The 21,301-nt window shown below is 34.8% G+C and overlaps 1 protein-coding gene across 2 annotated transcripts in view; it reads left to right on the top strand.

The window, feature by feature from the left end:
• Positions 1-21,301, top strand: part of bmpr1ba (bone morphogenetic protein receptor, type IBa) — a 144,831-nt gene that overhangs the window by 95,953 nt on the left and 27,577 nt on the right. For both annotated transcript variants that reach the window (XM_021476002.3, NM_131457.2), the window contains one exon: positions 20,920-21,070. In XM_021476002.3, the coding sequence (XP_021331677.2) occupies positions 20,920-21,070 (151 nt within the window). The remainder of the gene's footprint in view (positions 1-20,919; positions 21,071-21,301) is intronic.

The following is a 21,301-nucleotide window of genomic DNA, read 5'->3' as shown; positions in this document are numbered from 1 at the left end:
GGCGTCCACTGCATAAAATATATGCTGGAATAATTGGTTGTTCAATCCGCTCTGGCGACCCCTGATAATCAGGGACTAAGCCAAAGGAAAATGAATGAATGTTTAATAGAGCAAGAAACTTTTTACAGCATTTCCTATTATATTTTTATTCTGTTTCGAGCCTCGGCTGGGTCAGTTGGCATTTCTATGTGGAGTTTGAATGTTCTCACTGTGCTGGCGTGGGTTTCCTCCGGGTGCTCCGGTTTCTTCCACAGTCCAAACACATGCGCCGTAGGGGAATTGAATAAACTAAATTGACCGTAGTGTATGAGTGTGTGTGTGAATGTGAGGGTGTATGAATGTTTCCCAGTACTGGGTTGCAGCTGGAAGGACATCTGCTACATAAAACATATGCCAGAATAGTTGGCAGTTCATTCTGCCGTGGTGAACCCCTAATAAATCAAGTGATTAAGCCGAAGCATGATTGAATGAATCAACACTTCTTAATTCTTAAGTTGCTTTCGAGACAATCAATTGTTTTGTTTTTTTTTACGTTGAATCCACTTATTGTTGTAATAACGGTTTAGTTAACTTAATTGATTTGTGTTGAGACAACTTGAAGCAATTGCGAGGAACCCAGCATTTTTACAGTGTACTTCTGTGTGCCAATGAAAGGTTTGTTTTTTTGTAAAATCGGAGTGTAAACGCTGTTTTTGCTCTCCGTTTTCACCGTTGGCCAGAAGCTCTTGTTCGTCTCGTGTCATTGAAAGAGTCTTGAAATGGAAGTCTGAGTTTTGCTTCTGCTGTTTATTTGAATGTGCTCTGCTTATTTTATAGTTCATTCTGTGTGTGTGTGTGTGTGTGTGTGTGTGTGTGTGTGTGTGTGTATGTGTAGGGCTGTAGGAATGTTCATGGTCGGATGATTGAGTTTCAGGATGACCTTGTAAATTACATCTCGGCATAAACATGCAAACATTGAGCGCTTCGCACATAAGCGGCGTCCGCACAGTCATCCTTCAAGCTCACGGTGTGTTAACAGCAGTGTTCAGTGGGTGTTCGCAGGCTTTATATGGTGTCTGTGGGTGTTTATATGAGTGTCTTTGTCATCATACAGCAACCGTGTGTCATCTTAAGGAGAGAAAACACTGCTTTTCATGCGCATCAAGCAAGAGATGTTGGGCGTTTTTTCTTTTCATTAAGTTTTTTTTTTGTCTAATGTAAAAAACTTTAAAAATGCACCTTTAAGTGTTTCTCTTGTCACATTTTATTAGTTTTTCAATGGAAATACGGAAGATGTTAGTTATCAAAACTCTTATGTTTATAAAAATTTTAATAAAACACTAAAATACACTGTTTTCTTGCATTTTTATTAGTTTTTTAATTATTTTTTAAAAATACAAATAAAACATCTCAATTACACCTTTAAGTGTTTCTTTTATGGCATTTTATTAGTTTTTAAATGGAAAGACAGAAGATGGTAGTCATTAAAACTTTTTTAAGTTTTATATATATTTTTTATAATTGTTTTTTAGTTGTTATTGTTGCTTATTTAGTTTTCAAATGGTAAGATGGAAAGCGTTAGTTATTAAAACTGTAATGTTTGAAAATGTAAAGAAAACATCTAAAATACATCTTTAAGTGTTTATTTTATGGCATTTTATTACTTTTTAAATGGAAAGATGTTAGTTATTAAAACTGTAATGTTTGAAAATGCAAAGAGAACAACTAAAATTTAGATTTAAGTGTTTATTTTGTGACATTTTATTAGTTTTTATATGGAAAGACAGAAGATGGTAGTTTTTAAAACTTTTAAACTTTAAAAAAATAAGGAAAATGTCCAATAAGTGTTTTTTGTTGTTGTTTGCTTATATAGTTTTCAAATGGTAAGATGGAAAGCATTAGTTATTAAAACTGTAATATTTGAATATGTAAAGAATAATCTGAAATACATCTTTAAGTGTTTCTTTTGTGGCATCATAGTTTTTAAACGGAAACACTTTAGTTATTAAAATTGTTTTATTTAAAAACAAATGTAAAGAAAATGTCCGATAACACACCTTTAAATGTTTCTTTTGTGGTATTTTATTAGTTTTTTAAATGGAATGATGTTTGTTATTGAAACTGTAATGTTTGAAAATGTAAAGAAAACATCTAAAATGTACCTTTAAGTGTTTGTTTTGTGGCATTTGTTTTTAAATAAAAAGATGCAAGATGTTAGTTAAAACTGTAATGTTTGAAAATTTAAGTAGAACATCTGAAATACACCTTTAAATGTTTCTTTTGTTGCATTTGTTTAGTTTGTTACTGTACACTGTAAAATAAAAAATACAACTGTAAAAGACAACCAGCTTTTGAGTTTAAATTCTTAAATTCAGTGAAGTGCAGTAACGGGTTGAAAGTTACATCAACTCAAAAAAGAAGCAAGTTGCAATATCATGTTGAGTTAACTTTTTTTTTTTTTACAGTGTACATATCAATCATAATATTTATCATATATTATTTTTTAAATAATCTTTCATTGTAAAAAAAATCTTGCTGCTTTATTTTTTTTAGTTGAATCAAATGAACTTTTCTAGTCATCAAAACGTACATCGATAAAACTGACTAAAAACATGAAGTTAAACTTTGTATAACTTAGAAATTTAGTTGAAACCTGATTAACTTTTTAAAATAAAATAAGTTAGAGCAACATAAAAATAATACATGTTTTTGCAGTGTATAACATCTTGAAAAAAAATGTTTATATGTTTGGAAGTGTGTGTGTGTGTGTGTGTGTGTGTGTGTGTGTGTGTGTGTGTGTGTGTGTGTGTGTGTGTGTGTGTGCGCGCGTGTGTGCGTGTGCGCGCGCGTGTGTGCGTGTGCGCACGTGTGTGTGTGTGTGTGCGCGCGCGTGTGTGTGTGCGCGTGTGTGTGTGCGCGTGTGTGTGTGCGCGTGTGTGTGTGTGTATATACATATATATATACATAAAGTCACCAATGGACATCACATCACCAATGTCCTCATATTTCACCTTCTTTTTGTAATACCTGTGTCATACCCATGTCATTATACAGATTTGTGTCACACACACACACACACACACACACTGCAGCCAACTTAGTTTATCCAATTTACATATTGTGCGTGTGTTTGGAATGAGTGGAAAACAAATTCACACGCCAACTGGCCCAGCTGGGACTCGAACCACCGACCTTCTTGCTGTGAGGCGACAGTGCTTACCACTGAGCCACCATGTCGAGAGCCAATCAATCAATAAATAAATAAACCCATTGGTTTATTCATTTGAACCTGACTTCCCAGCCAATGTTCATTTATTTCTTTGCTAGAAATGTATGCCAGTTACTGCATATTTATTAAAAGAAAGCCTCATTCCCATATTTAAATAAAACATTTTAGACAAAAAACTAAATGAAACTGCAGAAGCACTGTTAGTTCATTATTTTACTCTGTTCCCTGCAGTGACTTTAGCTCTTTAAAAGCTTCTAGTGAACCAAAATCAAGGTTATCGCTGCAGCAGCTAATTAACAAAACTGACTGCTTTTTCCAGAAGTCAGAATCAGTTGGAGCTGCCGACGCAGTTTCCCTCCAGATATGAGAGGAATTTTGTGTATTTACATAACAGACAGTTGCAGAAGTTTGAGTGAGGAGTCGTGCAAACAGACGGCCGTGAAAGCAGAGACACTGTCAGGCTGTTCTGAGTGCAGATGTGATGTGTGCTGCTTCTGTCTGCCAATATAAGGAAAGAGTCCTTGTTGGTTTTTAAAATGCATCACTGGCATGCTGTTGATTAGACTTTTCAGACAAAACATTTCTGATGTAATAATAAATACAAAGCTCAGTGAAGTCAATCACAAAGTATATTAAGTTTTTAACCAAAATAGCAGCTTCATAGCTATTTTAATTTTTAATTTTATTATTATAATTTTTTATGATTATTATTTTTGATCATTCCAGTGTGGTGTGTCCTGATAAAGAAGGGAGTGACCTGAAAGAGAGGTATTTTATGGATTTTTAACTTAATTTAATTTGATTTTGTTTCATTTTATTTTATTTATTTTTTAATTTAATTAAATTTTATGTATATTATTATTATTAATATTAATATTATTATTATCATTATTATTAATTCATTCATTTTCTTTTCGGCTTAGTCCCTTTATTAATCTGGGGTTGCCACAGCAGAATGAACCGCCAACTTATCCAGCATATGTTTTACGCAGTGGATGCCCTTCCAGCTGCAACCCAGTACTGAGAAACACATACACACTCATTCACACACACACTCATACACTATGGTCAATTTGTAGCTTACAAAATTCACCTGAATCACATGTCTTTGGACTGTGGGGGACACCTCAGCACCTGGAGGAAACCCCACGCAAACTATTTTTATTTTATTATTATTAAAATTTATTTTTATGTATACATATATATTTATTTGTTTACTGTTATCATCTGTTTTGTGTGATCATTCCACTGTTGTGTCAGGTGATAAAGATGGGAGCAAGCTTAAAGAAAGAGAGGCGTTTTATTTTATTTTATTTTACTTTACTTTCCCAGATCATTCTACTGGGGCAACCCCTGATAAAGAAGAGAGCAAGCTGAAAGAAACTGATATGTTTTAATTTATTTCATAATAATAATAATAATAATAATAATAATAATAATATTATTACTATTATTATATTTTAAAAAATTATCATTCCACCAAAAGAAAGTGAGGCATTCTATTTTTATTTTATTTTATTATTATTAAAATTTTGTTTCATATATATATATATATATATATATATATATATATATATATATATATATATATATATATATATATATATATGTATATATGTATATATGTATATATATATATATATATATATATATATATATATATATATATATATATATATATATATATATATATATATATATATATATATATATRTATATATATATATATATATATATATATATATATATATATATATATGTATATATATATATATTTGTTTGTTTATTTGTTATCATTTTTTTGTGAGATCATTCCATTGTGGTGTCTCCTGATAAAGATGGGAGCAAGCTGAAAGAAAGAGAGGCGTTTTATTTTATTTTATTTTACTTTACTTTTCCAGATCATTCTACTGTGGCAACCCCTGATAAAGAAGAGAGCAATCTGATTTTATTTTATTTTATTTTATTTTATTTTATTTTATTTTATTTTATTTTTTTCACACAAAAAAGCAGCTTAATATTTTCACATTATTTTGCTTACATTGCTTAATTTTGTATGGCATTTTATAGATTTAAAATAGTATTTTGTTTATTTTTCTTTCTTTCATTCATTCATTCATTTATTCATTCATTCATTCATTTTCTTGTTGGCTTAGTCCCTTTATTAATCCGGGGTCGCCACACAGAAAAGAACCGCCAACTTACCCAGCACATTTTTTTAAGCAGGGGATGCCCTTCCAGCCGCAACCCATCTCTGGGAAACATCCACACACACATTCACAAACACATTCATACACTACGGACATTTTAGCTTACCAAATTCACCTGTACCGCATGTGTTTTGACTGTGGGGGAAACTGGAGCACCCGGAGGAAACCCAGGTGAACGAAGGGAGAACATGAAAACTCCACACAGAAACGCCAACTGAGCCGAGGATTGAACCAATCCTCCGACCTTCTTGCTGTGAGGCGACAGCACTACCTACTGCGTCATGCGTCGCCCTTGTTTATTCATTTATTTTTGTATTTTTCTTGAAAGCCTCCTCCCCTGCATGTAAAAGTGAAAATAAAAGTGAGTTTCTAACATTCATGGGGGGTCTAATGTAACCTAAGTATTCGTTTTGAAGCTGTATTACGAAAAAACATCCTATTTTTAGGGTAATGACTCATTAAAACATGACAGACATTCAAAGCTTAATTTTTATATCTCAGTAGAAGCTTTGAATGTCCAGTTGAAGACAAATTATTCGCCCTTCTGTGATTTTTTTTTTCATGTATTTCCCAATTGATGTTTAAAGGCTGGTTTATACTTCTGCGTCAAATGCTGACGTATGCTACGGCGCTGTTGCATAGCCCTTCGCCGTGGCCGTCGCCGTCACTGACGTGCACCTCTCAAAAAATGTAACTACACGTCGCAACGACGCGTAGCGCAAGCTCTGTGATTGGTCGGCTTGGTAGCGCTGACTAGTCTGGGCGGGACCGAGAGCCGCGCGAATGGCGCGAACCCAATGTAGCGATTGTTTACAAGTGTGGAGTCCCGTGGAGGAGCTCCGGATGGAAAGTTTTGTTCTGTGTTTACCTCATAGTTAAAGTTGTTGCATGTCCGCCGGTTCCTGCCTCAAAATTAGTGAGTTTGAGCCACTTGTACAACCAGCAAGTGTTCAGGACAATCAACACAGCAGCGAAGAAACTCGACACAGAGGAACATTTACACCTCACTGCCAACTAGCATTTCGGAAGAGTTAATGCAGACCAACAGAAACAGCGCGCAGAAGTATAAATGCACAGCCAAGCGCGTTGCATGCGCCGTGGGTTATGCCGGTCACTTGACGCAGAAGTATAAATCAGGCTTAACGGAGCAAGACATTTTTCACAGTATTTCCTATAATATTTTTTCTTCTGGAGAAAGTCTTACTTGTTTTATTTCAGCTAGAATAAACGCAGTTTTTAAATTTTTTTAATGTCATTATTATTACCCTATTTAAGCAATATTTGTTTTCGATCGTCTACAGAACAAACCACTGTTATATAATGACTTGCCTAATTAAACTTGCCTAATTAACCTAGTTAAGCCTTTAAATATCACGTTAAGCTGAATACTATGCATCTTGAAAAAAATATTGTTAAATTATTATTTACTATCATCATGGCAAAGATCAAAGAAATTCGTTATTAGAAATGAGTTATTTTATATATATAGTTATTAGTTCTGGTAGTTCCAGTGTTAAGGAAAACTCAACATTTCTTATCAGTGCTAGTATTTCCCGTTCTAGACATAATTTCCTCTTATTCTGTATAATAGATTCACACTCTTGTAGATGAGTCTGAAATGTGGAGCAGAAGCAGCTTCACTTACTCTCTGACTGATTTGCTGTGATTATTTGCCTGTGTGAAGGAATGAAAAGTATCTCTTTGTGTGAAAATCTCCATCCTCAGGGGTTTTATTCAGCCATCAGACTGACACACAGAGAGAAAAAAAAGGGAGATTTTGATTGAGTTCAGAGCCATTCAGATGAACGCTCTTTGCTTGACAAAGGCCAGCAGATAAAGACACAGTTGCAGCTCTCTTTTGTCCGCTCTCCGTCTATTATCCTGCCGCATCTTTTCTTCGGCTCATTGCAGTTTCACTTTCCTGCATGCGCTGGATTGATCGTCTTCTTTTCACTCATTATCTCCAGACCCCTGCTGCTTTGATTGACAGCTCTGGGATTTGATTGACAGCTGTGTTGGGCTTGATTGATCTGCTTGAGTTTTGGCTGGGGTTAAAGGTTTTGCTTATTCTGGTTGGGTGTGTGTGTGTGTGTGTTGTGAGTGTTGAAGTGTTATTTCAAACACACACAAGCTCACATGTGCACCTCACTGTGTATATGGGTACACCCCGTTGACTTCTATTGTTATTTAATTAAGCTAATTAGAATTACTATAGAGACGCCTAAAGTACATCTGATCCCAAAAAACAAGTTTCTGCATTTTTAGATAGCAGTTAAAACATTTAAGTCATTTATTTTTCTTGCTTTTTATGGTTATTTTTTTTTTACATTCTTTTATTTTATTGAATTTATTGTGATATTATTTTATTTTAATTTAATACATTTTATTACTTTTCATTTTATATCCTTTTTATTTAATTTTATTTATTTGAATTTAATTAAATTTGATATTATTTTATTTTAATTTAATTTTATATTCTTTAAATTTAATTGAATTAAATTTTATAGTCTTATTTTTATTTAATTTTATTTTATATTCTTTTATTTTTATTGAATTGAATTGAATTTTATATTCTTTTATTTCAATTGAATTTATTTTAATAAACTTTTATAATATTTTATTTTAATTTAAATTAATTTAATTTCATATTATTTTATTTTACTTTATTTTCAAAAAAAATCTTTGACTTTTTTATGTAAATGTGGCGACCATAGTTTATTTTGACATTTTTAAACTATTTTTTATTTTGTATTTATTTTTCATCTTCCAAATATATAAATTAACAAATAAATCAATCAATAATTTTTAAAAATGTATTATAATCACATAATAATAAAATACAAAAATAAATAATACAAAAAAAATAAAAAAATCACTTTAAATGTTGTCTACTCCATACTCCAGTGAACCGGATATTTATAAACATAGCATATCTATTGTCTTAAAAATTTTCCTAATATTATTTGTAAAATATAAAAAATTATGGGACATCCTGAGTAAAAATGTGTTTTGTTTGTGTGTTTGTTTGTTTGTGTGTGTGTGCGTGCGTGCGTGCGTGCGTGCGTGCATGTGTGTGTGCGCGTGTGCGTGCGTGCATGCGTGCGTGCATGCATGTTTATATATAATATGGGTATTGACAAACATGTATATGCTTCTTTATTCTGTTTATATGGGTATAACTTTGTGTGTGTGTTTATATATAATATGTATATTGGTATATTTTTTCCTATTCATAGAGCCACAGCCATATCACCCTGCTGCCCAAGACCGGTTACTCACTGAAGCTAGGCAGAGCTGAGACTGGTCAGTTTCTGGATGGAAGACCACATGAGAAAACTAGGTTGCTGTTGGAAGTGGTGTTAGTGAGGCCAGCAGAGGCCGGCAGCAGGGAGTCCTAATGCCCCAGTAAAGTAAAGTAAAGTGAAGGGGACACTATACTGACAGTGAGCACCATCTTTTGAATGAGATGTTAATCCTAGGTTAATAAAAATCCCATGGCACTTCTCGTAAAGAGTAAGAGTGTAATCCTGGCCAAATTCCCGCTATCGGCCCCTACCCATGATGGCCTCCCAATCATTCTTATCTAATGAGTTGGCTCTATCTCTGTCTCTCTACTCCTCCTATAGCTGATGTGTGGTGAGCGCACTGGTGCCGTTGATTGCAGTAAAACCATGTAGATTGAGTTTTGTAGCATAGGACGTGCTTCAACAATTGTTATTTGTATTATTAAGTGTTTAAAATCTTTATTCATGTTTCTAAAAGCACGAAGCAAAATCTGTGCTGTTCAATACATGCGCTCTAGGGATGTACGGCCCCACCAAAAGCAAGAGCTAATCTACACCCTTGCATTTGAGCACTGTTAAGCACATTCTTAAACAGCGCTGATTTGCCATTGCGTTCACATGCTCAACAGAAATGACTGTGATTGGCCGTGAAGGTCATCAGTTCACCGAACTCACCACTGTTTACAGAGTGTAACCACAGATACAGGGACATTGGAGTGTTTTAAAGTCAATCATCTGGTTTGTCTATAAGCTCACATATGAGCAATCCGCTGATGAATTGCGGTTTTAAAACACTCCAGTGTCCCTGTATCTGTGGTTACACTCAGTAAACAATTTCAGTGAACTGATGACCTTCATGACCAATCACAGTCATTTCTGTTGAGCACGTGAACACAATGGCAAATCAGCGCTGTTTAACCCTTAAAGACCTAAAGGTATTTTGTGGGCACCTAATGGACCTATATATATATATATATATTAAAGCAGTTTTATTGGTTTTTTAGCAGTCAGCCTCAAGTGTCATGTATTATTTTAAACAAGAGGACCTGAAACTTTAATCTGTATCATTTAAAGGTCCATTCTAAAATATTTTTTGGTCCAGCAACATATGAACAGATGGAAAAATATTCCAAAATTTTAAGAAACATTTTTTAAAAAGTGCCTTTTTTTTTGTTATTACAAACAAACCCCATGACGTTTTTTTTTCTTTAGAAATACATGCTATGATGTTTTATACTTCCAAAATAAGTTTTGTCTACACCCATCATTCCCTAAGCAAGTTATAGCAATTTATTTCAGTGTTATTCTAAGGTGGGGAAAAAATAGTGCATTTATGTACTGACAATGTATTTGCCCGAAAGTTCTGGGAATGAACTAAACAGAAAGATTGTTACAAAATAACAGAACACTGAAGCATGTTTGACTTTTTCCAAATAATATATTTTCAGTTACCATAAACAACACCACTTACAATGAACAAATAAAAAATGAGAAAATAAATAATGCGTCCAAGTCCCAATAAACAAGGTGCAAATTATCAGTAAAACATTAGATATAAATATTTACTATACTATAAATAGTTGCATAACCAAACTAGATTTAAAATGGACCATCCTTAGGTTTTATGTGCCAGCATGGATATAGTGGTGACCCTCCTGTTTCTCAACTTTTGCGTTGCAGACAAACAGCCGCACCGCCATTTGCATCCTTTGAAAACAGCAAGACCAGCACTTCGTCTTTGCTGTCACTGTTTTGTCGTGTTTTTGTGCTGTTGTACATGCAAAAGTACTTAGTATGAGAATTATTTCATGCAAAACTTTTTATTTTTTTTGCGTTTTATTTAGCCGCGCGTAAATGTACAGCCTCATTCCGGGTTGTTCAAATAGCTGATTGGTGGTCCACAAAGCGAAACCTATGGTTATTGGTTGAGAGAGAGCGAGTTTCAACCAATCTGGGCATGGAGAAGGGACAATGCATCATGTCTGGTTTGTCCGGAGACACAAGCCACGAGCGTTCCTTTGTCAAATCAGCGTTGTCAAAATGTGATGATGTAACCACACTGATTCCGGAGCCTCTGAAGGTCCGTGAATGTAATGTCATCAGCGGATCAAAAGTTATTAAACATTTAAGACCAATACTTATTTTTAGCTGCTGGAGTCTGTTTCGGTCTTTAAGGGTTAAGAATGCGCTCAACAGAGCTTAAAGGGCACATAGTTTATCCCTTTTTTTATGATTTAATATTGATATTATGGTTCTTCTGAGTGTGCCAGTTTAGATTCAGTTCTACACAGCTCAGATGTTTTTATTAATGTGTTCAAAAGTGTTATGTTGGGGGCGTTTACACAGCTCGCTGTTTTAGGGATGTGTTGCTTCACATAAAAATTAGTTTCGGCTTCCCATTCAATGTAACAAGGGGGCGGAGCCAAGAGCCTGTGGCATCCAGCGGCCGACCCGAAGCGCCACTGCGTGCATCCCAACAGAAACCCACACCCAGAATTCCGACCTTGCAGAGAGGCGCTTCTGGTGTACGACCAGTCAAGTTTTTGTTTTATTTCCAATGGAGAGATGCACACATAAGGCAACTTGCGTGCACTTTGTTTGCAAACCTACCAAAAGGTACAAACAATAATTCCGATTAGAGCGATAATGTGGAGAATATTGATCTTGTGTTGAGCCCAATGAGCCTTACATCTAAAAATAGAGCAAGGGTGTTCCTTTAGTGATATCGCTTTAACTCACACGCTGAAAATGGCGGACGTGTAACGGCAAACTAAGGATATGGGGGTGCGCCTGTCAATCAGTATTGGTGGGCGGGGGGACCGCACACCTACGTTAAGTTCCGGTCGCTCTGAAAACCGCTCCAATTGGTCCATCGTTTTTATGTTGTTAAATTTTAAAAAAAGGACTGTGTGTGTTTATATCACCCCAATATGACGGTCTATACACTATACTTACAGGCATGTCTCTCCAAACAGCTTGAAAAGTAGAGTTTTTACCATAGGTGCCCTTTAAATGTTAGCAGGAAATTGACGTGTTTAAAATTTCAGTATCGTTTGGTACCAAATTCCAGTATCGTGACAACCCTTGTATACATTCACTGATCTAAACACAATGAACCATATATGCTATATATATTATAACTGCAGGTTAACTTTGTTTATATGTAATAACTTCAACTGTTAAAAGCTATTAGTTACTAGTTAATTAATTGCAGTTATTAATAACTAATACATTTTTGGTAACTAGCAACCTTAACTCTTCCTAATTCAATTGTAATGCAATAATGTGCAAAAATAAAAATAATTATTGTGAAAAGTACTATACAGGTAAACTTGAATGGAATTATATGGAACATATTTAATAATTCTCTTTGACCATTAAATAGTGTGTGTTTATATTTAACTGAGTGTAATTGCTATAAAAGTACTGCATGTTCAGAACAGATTTGTTTTGAGTAGAGTTTGCACGGCTACTCATTTTCGCTAATTGACTAGTCATCCAGAAAAGTAGTCAAATAGTTGGCGAGTCGGTGTTTACATTATGTAAATGAATCACACGCAGCTCTGACAGCCAGATGGAGAGTGACGCGGCTGAGAAAGCAAGGATCACGTTTCTCTGTTGCCAGATTCAGGCCTCTTGTGTTGTTCTGAAAGGAGCCAAAAAATCAGACACGTCACACTAGTTCACTTCTGTCGGCCTACAGTTCAGTAAAAGGCTCTCAGATCAGTGAAATGTGTTTATTTTAAAACCATTTACAATTAATGTCTGAATTATTAGCCCTCCTCTATTTCCCCCCAATTTCTGTTTAACAGAAAGAAGATTTTTCAACGCATTTCTAAACATTATAGTTTTGATAACAAGTTTCTAATAGCTTATTTATTTGATGTTTACCGTGATGACAGTACATTACGGCTGTGCAATTTGGGGAAAATATGAAGAGTTCAGATGCAAAAACCTCTAAATGCCATCTAAAATGTTCTCCTAAAATGACAATTTTTGTCAGCCTCCTATGTTTATGTTCAGTTATTTCACTTTAAAGTCAATGTAAATAACTTATTCGTCACCATAAATTACAGAGCCTACACACAGGAGTTGGAAAAAAATGCAAATTTTAAAAGAAAATATTCGATGACTTTTAGAGGTTTTTGCATCTAAAATTATTATTATTATTTATTTATTTATTTATTTTTTGCCAATGTGATTTCGATGTGATTTAATTTGAACTTTCACCAACAAAGCCTTTTATATAAAGTATTAAATGCATTTCAGTAGTTCAGGACTTTCTCCTTGTGTCTTTTCATTGTCTTTACACATTTTTCAGATTTATTTGTTTTATTTTATATTTATGTTTGTATTGCTTGTGTTTTTATCTGGTTCAATTCCATGTCAACAGCTCCTTTAAAAATATTATTCCCAGGAAAAAACATGATGTGTCCAAAACTTAATTCCCTCGCTGTAAGTTGGTTCCAAATTTTCTTTTTAATAACTCTTTAACTAAATCTAAATTCATCACAAAGCCTTATTGTATTGTTTAGTCAGTACATTCACTCTCAATTAAAAAAAAATCTTCAATACAATTTTCAACACGTCAACAACTAGACCTAAAGCAAGAATTATTAGTGTTAAAAAGTAAATGAATGCAGTGATAAAACAGTCTAGAAGTGTGGCGCTGACCATATAAGCTGCACGTCACTGTAAACCGAGCGCTCTCCGGTTAGCGCTTATAAATGAGCTGTTCTGTTTATACGTTACGTCTCGCAGCACCGACTGTGTTTACGACTGTTTTCATAGGACTTTCTTAACTATGTGAGCGAGGGCCAAATCCGTCGGCGTTTATGCGTGTGTGTTTCATAAAAGCGTGCACATGTGAAATGAATGCATCAGATGGAGAGGAGATGAGACACTGAGCAGTGCATCAGACTCAGAGTGTGTGTGTGTGTGTGTGGGAAAGCAGAAGTGTTTATGTCCTTCACATCAATGAGTCTTACTGTATACATTCACATGTCTGCGTAAGCGAGCCTGTACTTTGTAGGATTAAAGTCGTCGCTTAATTATGTGCGTTAGACGTACTGGAACACTTTAAAATGCGCGCGCACACACACAGAGAGACTGACCTTCATTCTTCATCCGGACTGAAACGGCGTGTTCTGCTCTGTAATGTAAGCAAAGCATTAGTGAGTTTAGACTAGTGATGGTGTTTGTAACAGAGAGAGTGAAAGACAGGAATAGTTTGCTGCGAGAGAATGAGACCTCGACTTTAACATGCTAAATATAACATAATGTACCGTTAGATGGTCATTACTGTAAAAATAAACCTAGACTGGGGTGAGCAGGACACTCCAGCAATGAGTATATGTGTATAACACAGATAAAAAATAACAAAGAGCTATTGTGGTTATTTTAATGGTAATTAAAGCCCAGCTCGTTGGAAATATGTGCTTACATTTTTTTTTTGTGAAGCAGAAAATGTGTTGCTCCCGGTATGTTTTGTTGAACGCTTCAAATAATAATTCCACTTGAGGGCACTGACTATTTTTGCGAATCTGAAATGCGTTACTTAGGGAGCGTTTTGTTGTACATTTCAGAATCCACTAGAGGGCGCTGTCTATTTGCAAATCGTAAATATATTACTTAGGGTACGTTTTGTTGTAGATTTCAGAATCCACTAGAGGGCGCTGACTAGTTTTCAAATCTGTAATGCGTTATTTGAGGTAGGTTTTGTTGTAAATTTCAGAAGTCACTAGAGGGCGCTGACTATTTTTGTGAATCTGAAATACATTACTTGGGGTATGTTTTGTTGTACAATTTAGAATTCACTAGTTGGCGATGTCTACATTATGTGCAGATTTGAAATATGTTGCTTAGAGTACGTTTTGTTGTACATTTCAGAATCCACTAGAGGGCGCTGACTACATTTTTGCAATTCAGAAATATGTTACTTAAGCTACAATTTGTTGTACCTTTTCAGAATCCACTAGATGGCGCGGACTATTTTTGTAAATCTCAAATACGTTACTTAGGGTATCTTTAGTTGTACAGTGTAGAATTCACTAGAGATTCTACACTGTGTAGAATGTAGATTCTACATTTTTGTGATTCTGAAATACATTACTTAGGTTAAGTTTTGCAGTACAATTTAGAATTAAATAGTGGGCGCTGTCTACATTTTTTGGAAATTTAAAATATGTTGCTTAGGGTACATTTTGTTGTACATTTCAGAATCCGCTTACTGCATTCAGAATCCACTTACTGCACTTACTGCATTTTTTCAATTCAGAAATATGCCATTTAGGGTACGTTTTGTTGTACATTTCACAATTCATTCGAGGGGGCTGACTACAGTTTTGCTAATCGGAAATATGTTACCTAAGCTATGTTTTGTTGTACAATTCAGAATTCACTAGAGTGCACTATTTTTGCAAATCTGAAATACGTTAATTAGCAAACATATTGTACAATGTAGAATTCACTAGTGGGCGCTGTCTACATTTTTGCAAATTGGAAATATGTTACTGAGGGTATGTTTTGCTGTACAATTAAGAATCCACTAAAAGGTGCTGGCTAAATGTTTGCAAATCTAAAATGCGTTACTTAGGATACGTTTTGTTGTACATTTCATAATTCAGAACGCACAAAGTACTGCCTGTAAATATCATTAATGTGAAAAGGAACAAAAGTTGCTGCCATTATACTGCCCCCTAGTGTTTTCTTCAACCAGCCTTTCTTGTAATAAATTAGAAAGCACATTATATCTCCTTAAAAAATCTTTATAATGTATATATTTTTTTATGATTAAATTTTTATTTTCTTCATTAATTTGACAGTACCATCAGTTTACAAATGTTTACCCCTTTTTAACATCTCCTTTTCCCTCCCCTCCCTAACAGTGGCAGTGGCTGTCTTTAGATGTTGCTATCATAAATCCAGAAAATACAGATACATAATAAAGAAATAAAAAATAAAAAACAAACACACATACAGAACATAATAATAGTAAAAATAAATGAATAAAAAAGAAAACCATACATAAATACAATATCAATACAATAATTATAATACATAAATCAAATAAGATAATCACACTATTACTGTGCGTCTCACCACAGTGACCCTATTCCCTTAAAAAATGCCAAATAATTTCCCCATCTTCTCTGATAAACATCTAATTTATCTAGTAATCTATATGTCATTTTTTCATATGCTGTCACTTCTTGAAATGTTGGTGGACCTGCTGAACGCCATCCCTTCATAATGATTTGTCTTCCAATCATAATACTTATTTGAATCCAATCAGACATCTTCATTCCAGATCCCAACACGAACTGGTCTCGCAGTACATATATGTTAGGAAAAAATGAAAAGCAGCATTCAGAAACACCCTGAATGTAATTATGCACTTTAACCCAGAATTCCTGTATTTTATATTATGTATAATTCTTTAGATTATTGTCTGTTTGGATCATACTTAACATTCATTAATTCATTCATTCATTCATTCATTCATTCATTCATTCATTCATTCATTCATTCATTTTCCTTCAGATTAGTTCCTGTTTTTTTTTGGGGTCACCACAACAGAATGAATTACCAACTTCTCTGGCATATGTTTTACGCAGTGGATGCCCTTCCAGCCATAGCCCAGCACCGTACTGGGAAACATTGTAATATAATAGATAATATTTAGACATCTGTACACATTTATACGAAAAAGCATGATAGATATATTTAAACAATATATTTAGAATATGTTTTATAAACAAAATCTTGCATTCGTTAAAAAAATGCACTCATCCATGAGTTTGCATTGTGTTAACAACATAATGTATTATATTTCAAGAGTTCACACTTAGCTGATGATTGGTAATAAGCTAGTTTGGTGTGCTGTCCCGGTGGAGAGCCCTGAGCTCATGAGATCTTCAAGCCCGGGGCTCCCTCCCGTTGCAGGGCGTGAGGGGAGTTTGAGCTCAGCTACATCTCGAGAACTCCCCCCTCTCCTGCTGCTTAAGGATTGCTAAGGTGGTGTGTTGCTGGTGGAATTGAACATGGTGCTGATTTGGTTTAGTCAATTTACTTAAGTCTCATGTTTTTTGGACTGTGGGAGGAAACCGGAGGACCCGGGGAAAACCCACGCAAGCATGGGGAGAACATAAACTCCACATGGAAATGCTGTCCGGCTGGGTAGAGACCCGAGCCATAGGCATTCTTGTTGTGAGGCCACAGTGCTAGCCACTGGGCCGCCGTGCTGCCCTATAGAGAAAAAGAGGGGTGGAAGGGGGAATTCTTTAAGATGAAGATGACTAAAGGTAAGAGGCTTGGTTATTTATACTGGGTTAGGAATCGTCTGATTGGTGGTTCGTACAGCTTTGACTTGGGCCAGCCGTGTCAATCATTAGCACGTGATCCTCTCGAAATTAGTTTATGAATAAACTTCACGATGTGTGTTTTGGTGGCACAAAAAAACAATGTTCCCAGCCTCACAAAGTGTCTGATATTCTAGAACTGCAAATCACCTTTATACAACAGTATCTGACCACTGAATGCAACAATGGACCAGTAAGAATCAAGTGTTCCAGCAAACCGTGAAATAAGCATTTTTATTTTTATGTCTTGATGTCAAAATTATATACACCATCCCTCATCACCCCCTCTCTCTCTTTCTCTCTCTGTATAACAGCTCACAGATGTGCAGTTATTTTGACTGAAGGGTGTTTGGTCAGCTTCTATAAGCACCTTTGTGGTTGTCTAAAACTGTGTGCATGTGTGTGTGTGTTCGGTCGTGTGTTCTTGAGGGAAAGGAAAACACCCACATCAACTTTACAGCCCAGTATCGTAACTGTGAGTTTCTTACTTTTCACACACAGTGACTTACCCTGCACTAATTACAGCAGCAGTAACCCCAGGTTAAGTGTCTCGCTCAAGCACACAAAAGCACGATTGTGCTCTCAGCAAGGTCATTTTTTCAAATCAGTTTATTTACTTTTTTCCATAATACTTTTAGTAACAGTTTTTCATATATAATGGATATATACAGTATATAGGAAAAACTGATACTGAAAACATTCTGGAAAAAAAAAGTAAATAAATAGATTTTTTTTTTAAAATAAAAACATATATAAAGCTTCCTATAGAAAATATTAATTTAAATGAGAGATTTGTAAGGGGTGTACTACTCTTATATGTTGAGCACTGTAAATGTAGATGTAATAAAGTGTTGTTTATTTATATATATGTATATATATATATATATATATATATATATATATATATATATATATATATATATATATATATATATATAGAGAGAGAGAGAGAGAGAGAGAGAGAGAGAGAGAGAGAGAGAGAGAGAGATATATAGAGATAGATATGTATACACACACACACACACATATATATATATATATAGAGAGAGAGAGATGTATACATATATATATATATATATATATATATATATATTATTTTTATTTATTTATTTTTTCTATATTTCAGACCAGTCTCTGTAAACCCTAAAGATGGTTGTGCGTGAAAATCCCAGTATATCAGTTTCTGAAATACTCAGACCAGCCTGTCTGGCACCAACAACCATGCCACGTTCAAAGTCACTTAAATCACCTTTCTTTCCCATTCTGATGCTCGGTTTGAACTGCAGCAGATCATCTTGACCATGTCTACATGCCTAAATGCATTGAGTTGCTGTCATGTGATTGGCTGATTAGAAATTTGTGTTATCAATCAGTTTGACAGGTGTACCTAATAAAGTAAGCGTTAAGTGTGTGTGTGCGTGCATGTGTGCGTGCATGTGTGCGTGCGTGTACAGGGTTCAACACTAAGGATTTTTCCTACTGGCCCGATTGGGGCAGTGGTTCAGATTTTTACTTGCCCTGCTAAAATTTTTTTATTGGCCCCACCAAATAAAAGATGTTATCAGCTATTTCTTAGCCACATACAATATCTTAAATAAGGTTTCAAAAGCCAAACATAATTGAGTTTGTGGTCAGTTTTAGTATTTTTTTCATGTTTTTAAAGAAATATTATTCAGTTCATCAAGTTCAATAAATGTAAAAGTTTTTTTAAATTGTAAATTATTATTTTTTTTACAATTTTAAATAACTGCTTTCTTATTGTATGCAGTTTCAAACAAAATTATTATTTCAGACATTACTGCTTTTATTACTATTACTATTAAAAATTAAAATAATAATATTAATAATAATAACAACAACAATAATTAATATCAGAGTGATTTCTAGATCATGTGACTCTGAAGACTGGAGTAATGATTTTGAATTTATAATCCCTGGAATAAACTATTAAATTAAGTGATAAACTACTTTTAAATAGTTATTTTATAGTGCAATAACATATCACAATTTTACAATTTGTACTGTATTTATGATGAAATAAATGCAGCCATGTTGGCTAAAATTATGCATTATAGACTTAAAGTATGGAGAGCAATAACAGATGAACAAGGACTGCGTAAGATCATGAAGCAGATCAGTGTTGATCTTTCTTTCGGGTTGTCAGTGCAGAAATAAACAAAACAATAAGCCTAACACAACATATTATAAGATTAAAATATGGAAAAATGATCAGATGGTAACTTTTCCTAATGGATAAACGACTCTCAGTAATATTTCAGCATGCTTTCATTTTCGTATTAGACATGAAACGCACATTTTGCCGGTAGGAATGACATCTCTGCCTACTCCTCATTAGCCCCTTTCACACATACAGACCTTTCCGGAAAATTGCCGGCAATTTAGGTCCGCATTTAGGTCCGCTCGGTTTGTGAGGATAAAAGCCTTTGAATATTTTTCCAGACACATTTAGCTGCTAGAAGTTAGTCAGATAACGTTTATATGTTTTTCATAATGCCAACTGTGTAAATAATCATCGATGAGATGCTTATGATAAGCCGTTGTTTGTTTACGTTCGTGTGCCTGTGAAACAGCCTGTGAGCGCCTGCACACGTACATATTATGAACATCTCGACATGCGAAAGTGATCCTGAGAAAGTTGTTCACAATATTGATCATCCACAGAGTTTGTAATTTAGTCAAATGTTTACAAATGCAAGCGCAGCCGTTTAAAGCTCATTTGTGGTGAATGATGTCAGAATTTACCGGTATTTTGGAATGGATGTGTGAATGCTCTTTTCCGGAAAATTTCCGTAACGTCCTCGCCTGTGTGAACAGCGCTTTTTTCAATATACCGGTAAAGTCTTTCCGGAAATTTTCCGGATATTTACCGGTATCACTGTGTGAAAGGGGCTATTAATTCTCTCTTCGTATAGCCGTAAATAAGGCTATTACACAATCATAAGACACTGTAATATAGCCTGGTTCGTTAGTTCATTGGACCATTTTGTTTTCTTTATAGTCGATCAGCTCAATTGAGTAGAGACCATCTTATTCAGGCGATGTTGGGCCGATTGATTTGGCGCAGATCCTAACGTGATTGCTGGACATACGCCAAACAATCTGCGATAATGGGGGAAATGAGACAGATTCCGAAACAAACGTCTATGTGTGAAAGCACCCTAAGATTGTTTGTGCACGCAATTGACAGACAGTTGCAGCCAAACTTTTGTGACAAGGCAGCACTGGCCCGATCTGGCCAGTAACCATTCTGTACGCTGGTTTGAGTGTCTCGCACGAATCCCGGGCAGGCCTTATTGTCGAGCCCTGATATATATATATATATATATATATATATATATATATATATATATATATATATATATATATATATCTCAATATCATATCTCAATAGCATTTTGGCAAGCCTATTCTTGATGCCAATCTATCCTTAAATCACCTGTTCTCAAATTGAGCATTCACTGACTTCCAGCATTTGCACAAGCCTTCTTTAAATAAACTTCTTAAATAACTTCCTCATATCTCACCAAAAACATTCCCAACTTTTTGTTTAATTTAAAAAAGACGCCTTGAGGGCCTTTTCTCTGTGTGAATATTTGAGGATGAAAGAGTGAGAATGATGTGATATTTGCAGCCATATTTCCCCAGGTGCCATAAATTTTCATACTTCAAAGCTGAGCGTTTCTGATCCTGAGAGTCTGGAAGTCTGAAGTAATTATTCCGTTTGCTCTCTCGTCGCTAGTTCTGCAGGATGGAAAGAAACAAAGGATATTTTTTGAGTTGATTAAATGCGTGCAAGGCAGATAACTGACCCGTTTCTTCTCTCTGTTCTTTTCCAGCCAATGTTTTGGACTCTATGCTGCTGAGGAATTCTGGGAAGGTGGAAGAGCGTCGGGAGACAGGAAGTGATGCGCCAGCTTTACCTCAGCGCTTCCTTTGGTGTTACTGTTATCATCACTGTCCGGAGGACTCCACGAATAACACGTGCAGGTATTAGGACACATGATGGCGATTCTACAATTGGAGATGCAATTTGCATTATTTAAAGTAATAATTGTTTTTAAAAAGTTAAAGTATTTCCTTTTAGTATTGTCTGTCATCTCCGCATAGGGGCACCACACATGGGGAGGTCTAGATAGATAGGTAGATAGATAGATAGATAGATAGATAGATAGATAGATAGATAGATAGATAGATAGATAGATAGATAGATAGATAGAT

Source organism: Danio rerio, chromosome 5, assembly GCF_049306965.1.
Source record: "Danio rerio strain Tuebingen ecotype United States chromosome 5, GRCz12tu, whole genome shotgun sequence".
Classification (NCBI taxonomy): domain Eukaryota; kingdom Metazoa; phylum Chordata; class Actinopteri; order Cypriniformes; family Danionidae; genus Danio; species Danio rerio.
Note: the sequence above shows the minus strand (reverse complement) of the source record. Positions and strands in the feature narration are given on the sequence as shown.